The following is a 15,712-nucleotide window of genomic DNA, read 5'->3' on the forward strand; positions in this document are numbered from 1 at the left end:
TATCTACATTGCTTTGTTTGGATATTTTTTCCATTTGCATATTTTCCCATTTAAAAATGTACATGGCAAGTTTGTAAGAGCTGTTTGTGATCATGTTTCCTAGGTACGCATAGATATAAATCTTCGTGCTGCAAATTAAGAATGCAACAACCAAGCTCTGATTATTCTCCAGACCTGGTCAAAGAAACCTGCGCCAGAGTGGAACTTCGAGATAGGGAAGATGACCTCCGTACAGAAAATGCTGCTTTGTCTGGAAGCAGCAGCCCAGAAGTTGTCTTCAGTTCCTGTGAAATGCAGACAGTACCAGTCTGCATGGCCACCACCTTGCCTCCAGGCGACTACATTCTCAGACGAGGTTACACAGGGTCTTCACTTCTGAGGCTTCCTACAGAGGAGTGCATTGGGATCCACCATGCGCCTTTCCAGTTCGACTGCCATGCTCGGGCCAGAATTTCCACTTCTCCTACTTTAAGGCGTCTAAGGATGGCCTCTGCCTCACAAGCACTGACACTTCAGGACTGTTCTGACACAGCTCAGCTGGGGAATCAAAAGGAATACACTGGCTCTCTCCACCACATTTGTAAGAGTCCACCTCGGTGCATTACAATTTCCTCCTTGTCGCTGCCCTCTTGTGTCCATGCAAAATTGTTGTCATCCAAAGCCAAGTCTGAGACAACTACAGCAGCTCCAGAGTCTGATGTACCCAGATCAAAGCTTCCAAGCCAAGAGGATCCTCTCAGCAATGGCAGTTCCAAGGAGCCACCCAGAAACTCTTGGAGAGCCAACTCCGCTACGCTTCCTAAGAGACTCCCCTGCCCAAGCCCTACACTTTGGGTAGGTGTCCAGGTAAGAGGAATAGGGGGATGCAACCTCTATTTCAGTCTTCCGTATTCAGTGTTGGTTCATCGTGGCCCAGTGCACAAATAAAACCTCAGTTCTTAACCTGAACTGCAGCTTGGGCCATGATCCTTTAAAACAGCAGACCGACTTCTACACTTAACAGGAAGGGAGATTTTTCTTTCCAAGTCACCAAGAGACAGCAGCTCCAGCCTTGTCCCTTGGTGACCAGGTTACCCTAGTCCACTCCTGTACATGGCCACTCCTTCCCACCTCTGTCTACTGACCCTGGTAGGCCAGTACAACTGTTGGTGGGGATATGGAAGAACAAGACTAAGTGATTTATCCTGTTTAGGATTGGGTTTTAGAAGACTATTTTCTATCAACCCATTCTTTAACCCTTCAGCAGGATTACTCCTAAGACAGGGAAGTTGTCTATTCTGTTTTACTGAATGGGATTAGTAACCCTAATAAAACCAAGAATTAAGTTGGTTGAGTCAAATTTAACGTCTGCTACTACCAAAGGAAGAGGTATCATCCCCTTAATTTATTTCCACTTACCTAGCTCTGCCACTCACAGGCACCACTCCCTTCCTATGTCCAGCTCCATAAACAAAGAAACATTTGTGCAATCTCTTCTGAAAAAAAGAAACCCTGGTCCAGAGAGCATAAGCATCAGTAAAGAGAAATAAACAAGGGAGGAGCAAACCCTGTGTCTTTCAAGGGCAGGAAACTACCATTCAGCTCTACAGAGGGACAAAAGGAGAGGCTTTTTGTACAAGCCAGGTTTGCTACTACATCTGCTCTCAAAGACCTTCCATTATGTGCAGAGGCAGTTAAATTCACACACATGCTTGACTCTGTCCCTATGCAAACTGGCTACACACACATTTTACCAAGGGTGGATGGTGTCAAAGAGATGTAGAGTTCTTCACTAACTGGTTAGTTTTGCACAACAAATCAAAAGCTATTTTCCTCCCCCCCCCCCCCCCCCCCCCCCCACCCCCTTCAAATATAGAAAACATTCTGGATATCAAATGAGTTCTCCTTGCTCCACAACAGTGAATTAGTCAGCCTATGCCCAAGCCTATTCCACTATCATTAGTACATTTCCCTTTACAAATGAGTTCTTTTTTCACAAAAAATCAGAATTGCTTGCTTGCTTTCTGACCAAGTAACTAAGAATATCTCACTTTCTTTTAGGAGAGCGGACTGCCCATGCAAAGGTATGCACATATTTGCTTTATATGATTCTAAGCTTGACACTCCTACATTTTTAATGAATTTACTTCACTCTAAGGCAAAACTGAACATTGAGTCATGTATACATAACTCAACCTTAATTTGTAGATTTGCTATGTGAAATGCCTGTCACCAGCTCCCTAAATTTTTTAATGAGATTTTCTTTCTCCCTAGCATGTTTAGCTACATTTCATGCAAATATTTCATCCGGATCATCGGGGAGCTTTGCACTAGGAACTAACTGCCAAAAGGTCTGGTTGTTTGGCTTAGCAGCATCAAATTTCAGCTTGAAGAATGTGAAATATCTCAATCTTGAGTGACATTCTTCAAAAGTTTGTGTAAGGGAGAAGGAAGTAAAGGAGCTAGCAGAACAGCTCAATATTGTTCTCATACATGAGCGAAGCAGATCTAGGACTGCTACTGGACAGGGGGATTGTTATACCTACAAACTAAGAAGAGTATATAGAAGACATGGATTTTATAAGTTAGTGCCAACAAGACAGAGCGTTGCATACTATAGACCTGTGCAATGAACTGGATCAAGGTCTTACAAACAATTATCAGAAAGTAAAAGCTCTATTAGAAATTGTTTTGATTATGATATGTTTCTTTAAGATGTTCAAATGTTTACAAAAGGGAAAGAAAGTTTTATTTTCTTTTCACACAACAAGGAAGCAGGAGATAGTACCTCCCTTAATAACCACTCCTCTCTAATTGATGGAGTAGCACTCACTTTACTGCATGATCCCCTCAAGGATGTTTGCGACTGTGTGGTTTGGAGCAGACTGATATAGTCTAGGAGCCTCTACACAATGCAGTTCCCTAGATGATATTCAAGAGATGCATGCATGCATCTGAAATTACATGTTCACTGTAGAAGAGGCCTCCTAGATGTTCTGAATTGCCGCAGTTTCCAACCCACTCTTTAGCATTTTGAATTAACAAAGGAGATGGAGAGAGAAGGGGAGGGAAAGATCTTTTCATCTGGGTGTGACAACAAGTGATCTGTACCTTTTGTGGGAAGAGTCTGCTCTGATCCAACTCAAAACAGGAATACATAAACATATCTCACTGTCAGTGTGAAGATTTGCATGATGTGTAACAAACTTCAGAGGAGAAATTTAAGATATTGAACACAGATGGTTAAACAGGAGAACACTGAACGTTTAGTGTACACACCTCTTGGTGCTGCTCACCTAGAGTGGCTTCAGAGGGAAGTCATTATATGCCAGCTAGAATACTGGCTTTGGATTTCTATCCAGACATCTTTTAAAAATCAAGAAATCACAATCCAAGAATTTTTCCATAGGCACCAGCAGGAAGGTTGTCAAAAGGTGGTTCAGATGATGTATTATGAATTCTATCTAGATCACTATTAGAATGTGCAAAAATATATTTTAAAAGCACCAGTTTCTGCTTTAATTGTTTCTTGTCAAGTTTAATTTGGTCCAAGGTCTGGGTTAAGCCTGTATTCAGCTCCTCCTTTACTAAGATCATTAGTCTAACTCCTTAACAGCTAATCCCTTCTTCTCACAGCCAGAAAAACTGTTGAAATGTCAGATTATTCTCTCCATCTAGAAGCACATTAGGACAGTTGGCAACCCTTCTCCAAGACTGACTTACATATTGTCCTGGGTAAAATCATACCTCTGTCCTTCAGTTTTAATGAACATCTCTTCTCCCTGCTCCCAGGCTGTACTTTCAAATAAACTTCATTAATGCTCCCATGCTCATTTTAAACAGCCTTCCCACACACAGTCCTCAGTCAAGAATGCCAGAACATCTCTGTCAGCATGGCAACTTTCTGAGCTGATGCTGATTAAAGAGAACCATCCAAAATTAATAAAGGGCAAGAGGGCCAGCACAGAGAGAGGTGTATGTGGTGGAGAGAAGGTGCTAAACCAACACTGCCATGGAAGAAAAAATTATTAAAACAAAACCTCGAGTTTACTCTGAGCTCATTTTCTGCTTGCACTATTCAGCATTATCAGAGACTGGGTGGAAAACTGCATTGCACTATTTCCTACAGCAAATCAGCTAATGAAGAGTCTTTGCAGTAACTGCCAAGACAGCTCATATTCAATGCCTTGAAGGAGCTGGGCTCATCTATCTTGAAGTAATCCTACTCCTCTTTTATTGTTTCACAGAGCTGTAAAGTGTCACGACACCACAGAATCACAGAGTAGGTAAGGTTGGAAAGAACCATGGTGAGTTGTCTGGTACAACCTCCCTGCTCAAGCAGGGTCATCCTGAGCACATTGCACAGGATTGCGTCCATTATACTAAACCTAATTCCTTATGCAATCCTATAAATATTTTACTCTTGACAATAGGTCATTTTCCATGCTAACTTTTTGAACCAGGGAGTCCAAATACCCTCCCTGAGTGGGTTGGGTAACAGTGTGACCACCTGGCAGCTATTTCAGTACCGTGACCATCCTATCACATTTACCTTAGTAACCTCTTCTGTTGCTTTTTATTCACATCTAGTGGATATTCCTTTAAGTAATATATCTGCTATTTAAGTAAGGTGATCTATATAGATGTCTGTTCCCTAGGATAGCTAGTTAGGCTAAGGTTATGGACAGATGAAGATACTTTCCATGCCTTAGAAGTAACTATATATACAGGATATTTATTTTGCCAGACCATGACACGCTTCAATGTCTCTAATAATTTTCCATAACTTTGCCACGCAAATCTATGACATTATCATGTTTCAAAAAACACATGGATTTTAAGGAGGAATTATTGCAGCTGATATCTCTTCAGATGCCTGAGTTTGTCCCTAAAGCACAAGCATTTCTTTCACTCCATCACTGGATTCCTCTGCTCCCAGTAAGTAAAAGAAACAAAAACTAAAGGAAAAAGCAAAGCTACAGTCTGAAGGCATGAGAAGATGCTAAAATATTGCAGACTTAAAGCTTAGTAAATTTTATTACACAGCACTTCAGTAATTTAATTTCTCCAGAAAAAACAACAGAAGCATCTGATGTATCTAATACGTCTACAGGCATGAGGCCAGGAAACCACAGATACCTGTACTTTCATCTCTGAAGCATGAGTGTGTAATTTCGGCGTGCAAGCCATGAATCAGCCCAGGCTTGTCAGATTGCAAAGGTATACTGTGGACAGACACCCAAGTGATCTTGCCATGCCCCCACATTTCACAGGCTTGTGCACCCATGTGAAGAGCTTGTTTAGCCATATGTGTGCCTGAAGTTCAAGGCCTTTTTGATCTGAGTAAATAATGTCATTTAACTCAGTTACAGTGAAACTGTGTTTCCATTATTAGCCTTCATAAGCCACTAGCCTGCAGCTTCAAATATATTGTGAAAATAGTAGTAGGCTAGATGCTTTAAAAATCAAAAATACACTGGCAAAATTTTACTGTGAAGCCAAGCTGAAATAAATCTCCTGAATTTCCTAGTACAGTAATAACATTTGAGAATTTTTCTTGTACTATATTGCAGCACCTGACTAGTATAATAGCCCGGCTGCCCAAGAGATTGCATCATGGAATCAGTAGAGGTTTCAGTAGCATCTTAACACAATCATTACAAACACTGAAAATTTGCACTGGGTAGCACTCAGTGCACGTCTTGGGAAGGTACTCTTGCAAGGAGTACTCCTCTCCCTTGCACTGGTGTGGGCTTGCAGACAGCCAAGAAACAGACCCCCCACCCATTAAAGCTCTCAAAGCACATGCTGAGGGTTCAATTTAATGAGAAACCACAGAGTTTCATTGTAGATCCTAAAGCCAAATAAATAGATCCTATGTTCCCCATTCAGTAGGACTAGCAGAAAAAGTTTCAAAGAACTCCTGAATTGCACATTGTAACCTCTTCAACACATAGTTTTTAAGCTCTGATATGTCCATGGTTCAGGTGTTAAAGTCCCAGGCCTGGCCCTCCTGATAGCCTCTCCATTGTTAGCTGCAGTTTTCATCTATACCATTCAATTGTTTAGCTAAGGCAATTGCAAGCAGTGTCACTGTCAGGCCATAAAAAAGGTACAATCTCCATGTCTTACTATACATATCAAATCCTAGTTGTCTACCTCAGAGCTCATCTGTCAGTTGATAAGTTGTCAAGTAACTATTCATGCACTTAAGGGAAAAAATATACCAGCCAGGTTTCACATCAAGTGTGGCAAATGGCTGGATATTCAGAGTAAGGTAACTGCCTAGACAAAAAAAGATCTCATTAAGAATCATGCTTAGCTGACCAAAAAATACCATGCACAATAACTGGTGCCTGAAAAATAGAATTTTTATATATGTACATGCACTTTGTGCCTCCTCCCTACTGAATTACTGACCCTTTGAGCCCTAATGCAGTCTTCATGTACCAGTCAAGTGAAGGCAGCACAACAATAGCTGCAGACACCGGTCCCTTTGCAGCATATGCTAACACAATTCATGAGGTATCAGTGCGAGTTATTAGCAAAATCCAAAAAGGTTTTTAATATGCACCAACAGTTTCCGTATGTGAAAGCAAGCAGCCTCTAGCACAAACACGCTGTTGGATACAAAATGCCTGTGTCATTTTTCTTGATGAATCGAGATCCTGGACAATGCTCTCCGTTAGGAACAATAATAGTTGGAAAGAGACATTTGTTTTCGATCAGTAGGGCCACTGAGTCATATTACATTCAAAATATTTGAAACAGCAGAAAAAAATGCCAAAAATATTTAGAAAGAAAATAGCACAAACTAGTCAAAAGGTTAAATACTTTTTTAAAAACCCAACATTTTGACTGTTTCACTAGTGTGCTGTCTTTTCTTGAAATCACCTGACTTACAGGAAGGTTAAAAGTAACAAGAAGTCACATATCAGCTAAAAATAGGATTTAACTGCTCCTTTGGACTCCACTGCCAAAAGGTAGATTCTAAAATCCCCACTCAGTTTTTGTCTAACCTCAGAAGAGACGAGGAATTTTCCATATTTAAATGCTCTAATTACTTATTATCATGAGACAAGACATGACCATAAGAACCTTTATCTCAGCAACAATGTGGAGTTGGAAAGATAATTAGATATTTGCTGTCAGTCACTGAAATTCTCTACTTGTTGTTCTTTTAACACTTACGTCATAGTTATTGTGATTTGGTTTTTTAGCTGATTCCCTCCCGTATCAGCAAGGATCCCTTCAGAAGTTTCCTCTGCAGCTGCAAGCAGACAGAGATGACGTGTGTTGTTGTTGCATCTCACAGATCAGCCGAGCGCAGGCGTAGCTCCCTGGTAGTGAGTCTGCCGGGACTCGAGGTGTTCCCTGGAGACCTCCTGGTGTCAGACAGTGCCATGGACTACCTGCCCTACTCATCCTTCCTGCTCAGTGCAGGTCAGACACAGAGTGGGGTTTGCTCCTCTGAGCCCAGCAGAAGCCAGGACTGGAACATGCGTGTGTGTGGGATGGGAGGGAGGATGTATACAATGAGGACATGAGGTGGTGCAGATTCTGTGCGGCATCCTGTCACCCCACACTAAAGTGATTGCATTGCAAATTTTTAAACTCCTCCTTTTATTTTTCCTGTTTTTTCCCCCCTCCATTTTACTGTTGAATGCAAAATCCAAGTAGATGACAGGGTAGGACACAGATCGCATTGCTCCTCCACAGGCTAGAAGCAACCAGTGCCCTGGTCAGGATCTCCATCTGCAAGCAGCTGAGTTACAATTTCCTACCTCCACAGCTTCAAGCAGAGAGAAAAGTGGCCCATGCTGCCCTTTGCAGTAGTGTTCTCATCACAAGGGTAGGAGACCCAACTCAGGGCTAGAGGTTGCTCACAAGACCTTCCAAAACTGAAATGCAGACCTGCAAGCAATTTCCACAAATTGCTATTGTAAAATAAAGTATAGTGTGTGGTGTGATTGACAGAGACCAAAGATCCTGGTGGCCAGAGATCAAAAGTTTCTCTAAAAGCCAAGGTCACAGCCAGCATTTCCATGACAGCAAATAAGCCAGCCATTCCCAGAATGGCCAAGACCTTCAAAATCCAGAAACACAAAGTTTTGACTGTGATTCCCAGTCACACACCTGAAGATAGGTGCCACATGAAAATCTTCTCAGATTTCTTGCTGAACACAGCCATTCCTCACAACTCATCAGTGCATTCCTAAACCTAGATCCCCAGCTCTCCCTGTGCCTCACCAAGGACCACAAATTACAGTCAGCCTCACTGTGCCAGCCCCATGACAGATCCAAAGCTTAGGGCCTGTAGGATTGTTTATTAACTGCAGATTTAAACACCTGCATAACTCCAAGTTGTCCTAATGAGAAGGCATAGACTAATTCTTGCTTTAAAACATCTTCAAGAATTGGCTTGAGGTATGATGATTTTCCCATGTAAAGAATTGGCAATCACATACTAATCACCTGCAACAAGTAGGAGCGTTTAGCTTCATCCAAGGTCTCATCAGAGACAGTCATCATTCTTGATGGGAGGAACGCAACAAGCTTCATGGGTTTTAAGTCTGATGCACAAACTGCCTATACTCAAGTATTAAATATGAGCCAAGTAGAGTATAGTCTATCAAGCTTCATATAAAAATGAATATATCAATAATATAAATAACATTTTTCTTTTTATCTGTTTCCTTACTGATAACATTTGTTTTACCCATTAGAGTCCAAAAAGTCAAGGTGGCCATTTGCCAAAAGAGGAGCTGTGAGTATTTTTACCATTTTGTTTTTCCTTGCACTGATTTTGCCTTTTCCCACAACTAACCTGGGTAAAAATAGCTTCTTTACTTTCTTGCCCTTGGAGAAAGGCAGCCAGCAGGTGAGCTGAACTCAGAGGTCTCAGGCCTCCCTATGGCTGCTTGGTCATTAATCTGCAATGAAGGTTGGGTGGCTCCAGTGCAGCCATTGCATGTGATGAACATGAAAACACAGTGCCATCGCTCCCCATCCCTGTGGGTGGCGGCAGAAGAGGTGTCCTTGGCACCAGGAGGGCAGAGTGGGAAGGGCAATGAGAGCAGGGGCTCTCTTACAGGGCGTTCAGGGGCGGCAACAGGCCCAGCTCAGCTCCCCAGGGTAAGGAAGCACAAGGTGGACAAGTCAGTTGCGTTGTTGCTCTGACCATCCTGTATCCTCTATTTTCTGCATGCCGTAGAGCTTTGGAGAATGTGACAAACTCCCACTCACACGGAAGGGATCTAAGCTTTACCTATAAAAGTAGCTTTCCAGGACACTTTCTTAGGGGTGTCTTGATAATTTTTCCTCCCTAAACATGTAAGTAAGAGCAGTCCCTTCCCAGTATTTTTTGCATTTTATCAAAGAATAGTTTGTGCATACGAAACAAATGCAAGTACTCAGACTCTTATGTACAAGAGTTCCCTCTTCCTACAGCATTTGAAGGAGCAAGACCTAAAGCTGAGGACTTTTAAATTAATCAAAATACTTGAAATCTGCAACAAAAAGCATTTGATATTAGACAAAAGTGATTTCTGAGACTATTAAATGCCATAAAATTTAAATCATGAAGATTCATTTGCTGGTACACTGGTTCAGTGTGCCCATTTATAACTGCATTATTTTTTATGCTCCACTTCCATCTATGTTTCAAAATTAAGAGCTGAACTTAAACTCTAAGTTTCAAATATTATAATCAAACACGTATTTCAAAATTGGCTTGAGTTCATTGCCTAAAGTTCAGACAATAGAAATCCATGAAGCAGGAATATACTGTTCCAGAGAACAGATAAAACTTAGGCAAACACCTTATAAGTCTGTGCCCACAGCATTAAATTAGAGTTCATAAATAATGTTTAAATTTTTTTACATGGCCTGCAAAAACAAAGCCAAAACAAAAGCAATTGTTTTTATTTCATGGTCACTCACACAAACTCCTGCTGCTCTTTTAGCTTTCTGAAAGCTCATTTTACAGACACTACTCTGCAGCTGACCAAAGGAGCTTTTTGAATACGTAGCTCAAAAACTTAAAAATAAATAAATAAATACATAAATTTGTATACCTCTGAGAGGATGATGCTAAAGGAAGCAAAACATTTCATTTGTTCTGTCTTCTAAGGGTAGCCTGTTGCCATACCAATGATTTGCCCTGTCAAAGACTACTGTATTACACAAATATGATCTTACACATCCAAGCCTAAGGCATCTACACACCCCACCCACAGCTACAAAGAAACTGCCATCACTGCCTTGTCTCTGTGCAGAAGAGCCTGGAAATATAAAGAAATCATTCGTTTAAGGGCAAACTCCTTACAGATTTGGGCAAGGCTATACAGCTCGGTAAATTTCTTAACAGTCTTTAAAACACTGTACGAATCAGGGGTGGATTTTTTCATTCAGCAGGGTAAAGACAAACAGAAGCAAGCATCTGATCTGGAAAATTGTCTTTCAACTGTTAAGATCATAGACTGCTGCACATATGAATTTTTCTGCTTTAAGGTAACAAAATACTCAGTATACCGTATCAAGGATACTTAAAGATGGGAGGAGGAGTTTTGTGTTCTGTATAAGCTAACATTTTTCAGTTCATTAATCTGGGTATGAGACCTTTCTGTTCAATTAATGCATAATATATGGTATATTTTTGTCATTTGAAATGGAGGGGTAAGGAGGAAACTGAGGGTTAGAGTAAGTTAGCAAAGGCCCTTAAAAACATTGGGATTTTGCCAGGGTTCCAGACTGCCCTAGATCAGGGAAGTACCACCTTCAGAAAAAGGTCTCAAGGCAACCCTCTCAGCAGCACCTACAGGTCTGGGGAAAGAAACTACAGCATCAGAAAGATGTCAAATGGAACACAGCAACCCCATTGCTGCCTTAGGGCTGCGTTCAGAGGCAGCCACACAGAGGTCAGTGCCAACACCAAGGTTTGGCTGTAAAAGAGCCACCAAAGCCTGTCTGCCAGACAAACTAGGCTTCTGGCCCCTAGCCACCTAACACCACCCCCTCTCTGAAGAAAACCTTCTGCTTCTCACAGCAGGCTGTTATCTGCAGCTCCCCACAGACAGATGCTGAGTGCTCCTGTCAGTGCCTAACTTATGTACGAACATCTGACTTTGGAGCAGGTCCATAATGTGACAGTGGCCACCCTAGGACTAAACAAAACAATTTACAAGTAACTATAAAGACCTAGTCCTTTGGTACCTTGATTTTATCATCCAGAAAATAAGAAGCTATCATCCAGCCAATAGCAGCACAACAGATGAAATTCCTTAGCATTTGCAAGCTGCCCACTAATTTTTGATGCAACATACCTAAACAGAGACTATCATATTTTGTTGCTTTCAAATTCAGTGTGTTCATATTATTAGCATATTAGAGGAAAATGTCAGGTTTTAAAATATTTTAAAGGAATTTTTAAGCTTTCAGAAGACAAATCATTAATACTGGCAGGTGAGATTTTACCCAGGAAATGGGACATCGATTCTTTTCATAAGGTCTGAAGCAACTGATGAAACAATTGGTGGTTTTCTTTCTTCTTCAATCAATAGAGTAAATCTTGGCACGAATTTATAAATGAGCAACAGACTGAGCAGAAAGATGTCAACAGCCGGCTAGAAGTGAAAAAAGAAGCAGCAGTGTGGGAACTTTTCACAAGTGAATGCACTTACTTTCTGGATCATTTGTTGGTTCTCAAGATGGTAACGTCAGATTTCACTTCGCAAAAATAATGAAGCATTATTTGTTCTCCTGTGATGGACACAAAGCCACCTGAAACCTCTCATTAGAGGTCTTTGGGGGAATGACATAAGCACCTGGTTGTTCCTCCCATCTTGCCTGCTCATCCCGTTTCCATAGTTCCCTTTTCTGTCTTTATGATGGTATCTCTTCTTCCAAACATCACTTTCCAGTGATGCAATCTAGTGCTTTGCAATTACCATCTGACTGCAGAGCCTTCCAGGATATTCAACTGATATTCCACTAGTCCTCTCACAAACACTGTACCAAAGCCATGCTCCACCTGATGATTTCTGTACTGGACTATTCCAATTGAATATTTCTGTACTGCAAGTGTGCAACATTATATTCATCATTTAACTTCTTATAGAGCTGTGGTTAGATTATCCTGACTGGAGCATGAAAACCTCAGAATTCAGCAGACCTGTAGTTTAATGTTACATGAAAACAAGCATACTAAAAACAACTCCTCTCCCAAAAACTATATTATCTCCAATAGAGTGAATTTTAAGAGCTTGAAATATGGACAGGAATATTACACACTGTTACAAGAATAGCTGTGGTATTTATATTCACCACACATCAAATGTTAATATATCCATTTAAAAGGATGGAAGGTTCCATAAACATTTTCTTACCATTTTTCTCTTACTTGGCACAGACAATTTCTGATTTTTTATTAAGTCAAAGAAAAGAGATTTGTGAAAAATATTCCATGTTGCTGAAAAGTTAGCCTGGACAATACAAGAACTTCTGCAAAGTAGAGGAAAAAAAATAGAGGAGTGGGCTGAATTCCTCCTTGGCGGGACAGAACAGGAAGGGACAGAAAACAGGATGACAGGACCAGCTATTGATCCAAGGCAGAAGAAGAGCACCTTTCCTTCTATACACTTAGTTTACAAATCTGAAAAGATTAGAAAGTGGTGAATACTGGGAAGGATGACGATAACAGCAGTCATGCAAGCTCCTTATGAGTCTGATGTAGGAACCCACAGACAAGCCTTAGCCAGCCTGTGTCACCTATGAATGATGAGCTATTCGGTCCATGACAGCTTCCCAACCTCTGCTGCTAAAGAAAGAACCCACTGCATTTGGGTAACCAGTTTTAAAGATACCTCCTTACTTCCAAATACAGAAATATTTCACTGATTTTAATGAATTGCCACAGGGACCTTTAAGACCACCATAAATCCCCTTTAAGCTCTCAGGTCAACCTGGTCATGGCAACTAAAGAATTATACAAGGCTAAGCAAACACTCTCACTAGCTATTTAGTCCTGGCACCCGGATGACAAGTTTTTTCATTAATGCTTTATATGCATGAACAACAAAAAAAAAAAATCTACTCAGTAACCTATAAATTTTAAGCCTTTTTTAGATTTAGGTCAGATTCAGTACAGCTCAATCAGCTTAAAAAATATAAAATCTGAAACAGCCAATAAATAAACATGCAGTTTTCACTCAATACAGGTTAATAAAATAACCCAAAGAGATTAAAAACCTCCACAGGACCTCTACTTACCTTAATCCAGGAATATCTTTTTTTCTCATAGTAACTCTAAACAATTTAGATAGCAGCAGATGCATGGGGTAGGAAGGAAAGCATTTAGAAAGGTCATGGAAATCTGTAACTGTGACTCTGATGTTGCTGAGTCCTTCACACAGAGATCTGCAGGGGGCTCATTTGCCCCTATTCTGCCCAAGGGCACAGCAGGGACACAGCTGCCTCCATGGTAACCACAGAGAAACCCCAGAGACATCACTCATACCCTCTTCTGCACACAAAACACAATATTTATCCTTCAGGCAAATCAGGAAACTTTTCTCACAATGCCATCTTCTACCCTCCCTAAATCAAATGATCCTTTCATATGAATTACAGTACAAATGTTATTTTCAGGGGGAAAAATAAAATATATATTGAATTGGTACAAACAGTAATTAACATGGATTTCTTATGGTTTTAAAGATATTTATGAACACTCTAAAATACCTCCAGAGTAATGAATTTCTCTTGGATGTGGATTTGTGGAGACTTTTCGCGAACTTAGAGGAGTTAAACAAGGTGAGTGGAAAAAGAGAAGTGTTATCAGATCAGGAATCACTCATCCCAACAAAAGAAGACAACAAACCAAAAGCTTTTATTCTGTTTCAATGCTCATATTTGGAACTTTGTTCAAATAATCCATCTTTTCTTCCTCTCTATGTGGTATATCAGTGAGGGTCAAATATCATTGCAGAGAGTGCAAATCATTCTCTTGTATCATCAACCAAAGATACATGGTATTTTAAACATGCCATGAGAGAGCTCGTTTGGTAGTTGTTTCTGAAGGAAACGCAAGTTTGAGACTAATTCTCATAAGCAGCAAACCTGTAAAGGGTTTGTGAAGATAAACTACAACACAATCTTTACAGCAAAACAGGAACCATGGCAAAATAACTACATAACAAGTCCCCTTTTGCAAACAGATGGGCACAAAGACTGTGCTGTCTACTATGCCATTCCAATAGAGCAAGTTAAAACAAAATGGTGACCCCCTCTCTCCTGCTGAGGTGTCCCTTTGCATATGTGTGAGGATCTCTCCCACACAGACTGGATGCTCTGTGCTCATGTGCTACTTACCCTGCACTGTCCAGGAGGAGAGAGGCCACAAGGCTTGGCTGTGATGTACTCCAGATCCTTGCTGCTTTTGACCAGTTGCTGGGAGACCATTTTCAGCTCCTGAAAGTTAAAAACCCCTAAGTCAAAAATAGCTTTCACATTACTTTAGAAACAAAACTATTTTTCTTAGCTTGAGGGCCCTTTTACAGGACACCTCACCCTTCATTGTAAAGTGAATTTTGGAAAGAATTCTGCAGCTGCCTTAATTGAATGACTACTCACAATCACATCACGTGCCCTGAATCAGCTGCTGAGTTCAATTTCTTTCCCTTATTGTAATTCTCTTAATAGTGAGTATCTCCCTTTTTAGCCAAAACAAGAAAATTGAGAAAGGTCTTCATAGTAGGGGCAATAAGCCAGAACTCAAACACATGAGCAAGGCACAGCTGCTCAGTCACAGACCTCACACCTGGTGAACTGCTGAATGACCAACCAGCAGGTTTTTAGCAGACAGGTTTCATCTTTGGCTTGTTGTGGACTGAGACTGTACATGCAGGCAACTACTAGAGTTCAGCAGATGTGTGGCTGTTGATTCCTTTGTTCTTGTTCAAAGAAGAGAGTGGGGTATATTGCTGTGTTCCACTTAGCTTTGAGCTTGGCTGGAGCTTGGTCATGTCTTGAGAGAATTATCTGAAAAAATTTCTGGGTTTACTTTCTAATTTTTTGTCCTTATTAATGAGGATGATAAATGATCATCTGTTATGCATACTTAAAATAGTGAATAAATGTAGGAGAAAGAAACTGCTCTCAATGCCTTTTGTGCCTTTTTTCATGCATTTTACAGCACGCATATCTTCTTGACAGCAGGCCAAATCCATGAAAAAATACATGCTGGAAAAGTTGTAAAGGTCAAAATTAAAGAATGAGCATCATCCTATAAGTATCCTTGCCCCCATAAATACACCAAACAAAGCAGTCTGCAGCTATTACAGTTTGTAGCAGTATCACAGAGGACTGATGTGCCCTTCTGGCCTAAAATTTGGCCAACAACTTAGTCCAGTCATGAATTTGTGTGAAAACAGTGTGTTCAGGACAAAAGTGTGAGCTTAGGAGCAGGCTTGCAGCCCCATCTGACTGATAAGGTAGGCACTTTTGAATCCAATATAAACATGTAAAGTTAACTTATGGGGAATATGTGACTTTCTGTAGTATTTTATAGATACTTCCTTCACCTTCAGTTGTATGAAACTCAAACTATGAAAGATGGTGTCTTCCTCAAATGACCATGAAGGCTTCCTTAATTGTCACAGCTCTGTCATACACAGAGTTTCCCACAAGATACTACTCATCCATTGTCATTTTTAATGTCAACCCATGTCAAATA

The 15,712-nt window shown here is 40.7% G+C and overlaps 1 protein-coding gene across 1 annotated transcript in view; it reads left to right on the top strand.

Moving 5' to 3' along the window:
- Positions 1–15,712, top strand: part of PLEKHG7 (pleckstrin homology and RhoGEF domain containing G7) — a 32,768-nt gene that overhangs the window by 1,730 nt on the left and 15,326 nt on the right. Inside the window, exons 2-9 of the mRNA XM_039570158.1 lie at positions 104–846; positions 2,041–2,063; positions 4,227–4,265; positions 7,295–7,422; positions 8,706–8,746; positions 10,393–10,491; positions 11,541–11,690; positions 13,696–13,791. Coding sequence (XP_039426092.1) covers positions 142–846; positions 2,041–2,063; positions 4,227–4,265; positions 7,295–7,422; positions 8,706–8,746; positions 10,393–10,491; positions 11,541–11,690; positions 13,696–13,791 — 1,281 coding nt within the window. The 5' untranslated portion in view covers positions 104–141. The remainder of the gene's footprint in view (positions 1–103; positions 847–2,040; positions 2,064–4,226; positions 4,266–7,294; positions 7,423–8,705; positions 8,747–10,392; positions 10,492–11,540; positions 11,691–13,695; positions 13,792–15,712) is intronic.

Source organism: Corvus cornix, chromosome 1A, assembly GCF_000738735.6.
Source record: "Corvus cornix cornix isolate S_Up_H32 chromosome 1A, ASM73873v5, whole genome shotgun sequence".
NCBI lineage: Eukaryota > Metazoa > Chordata > Aves > Passeriformes > Corvidae > Corvus > Corvus cornix.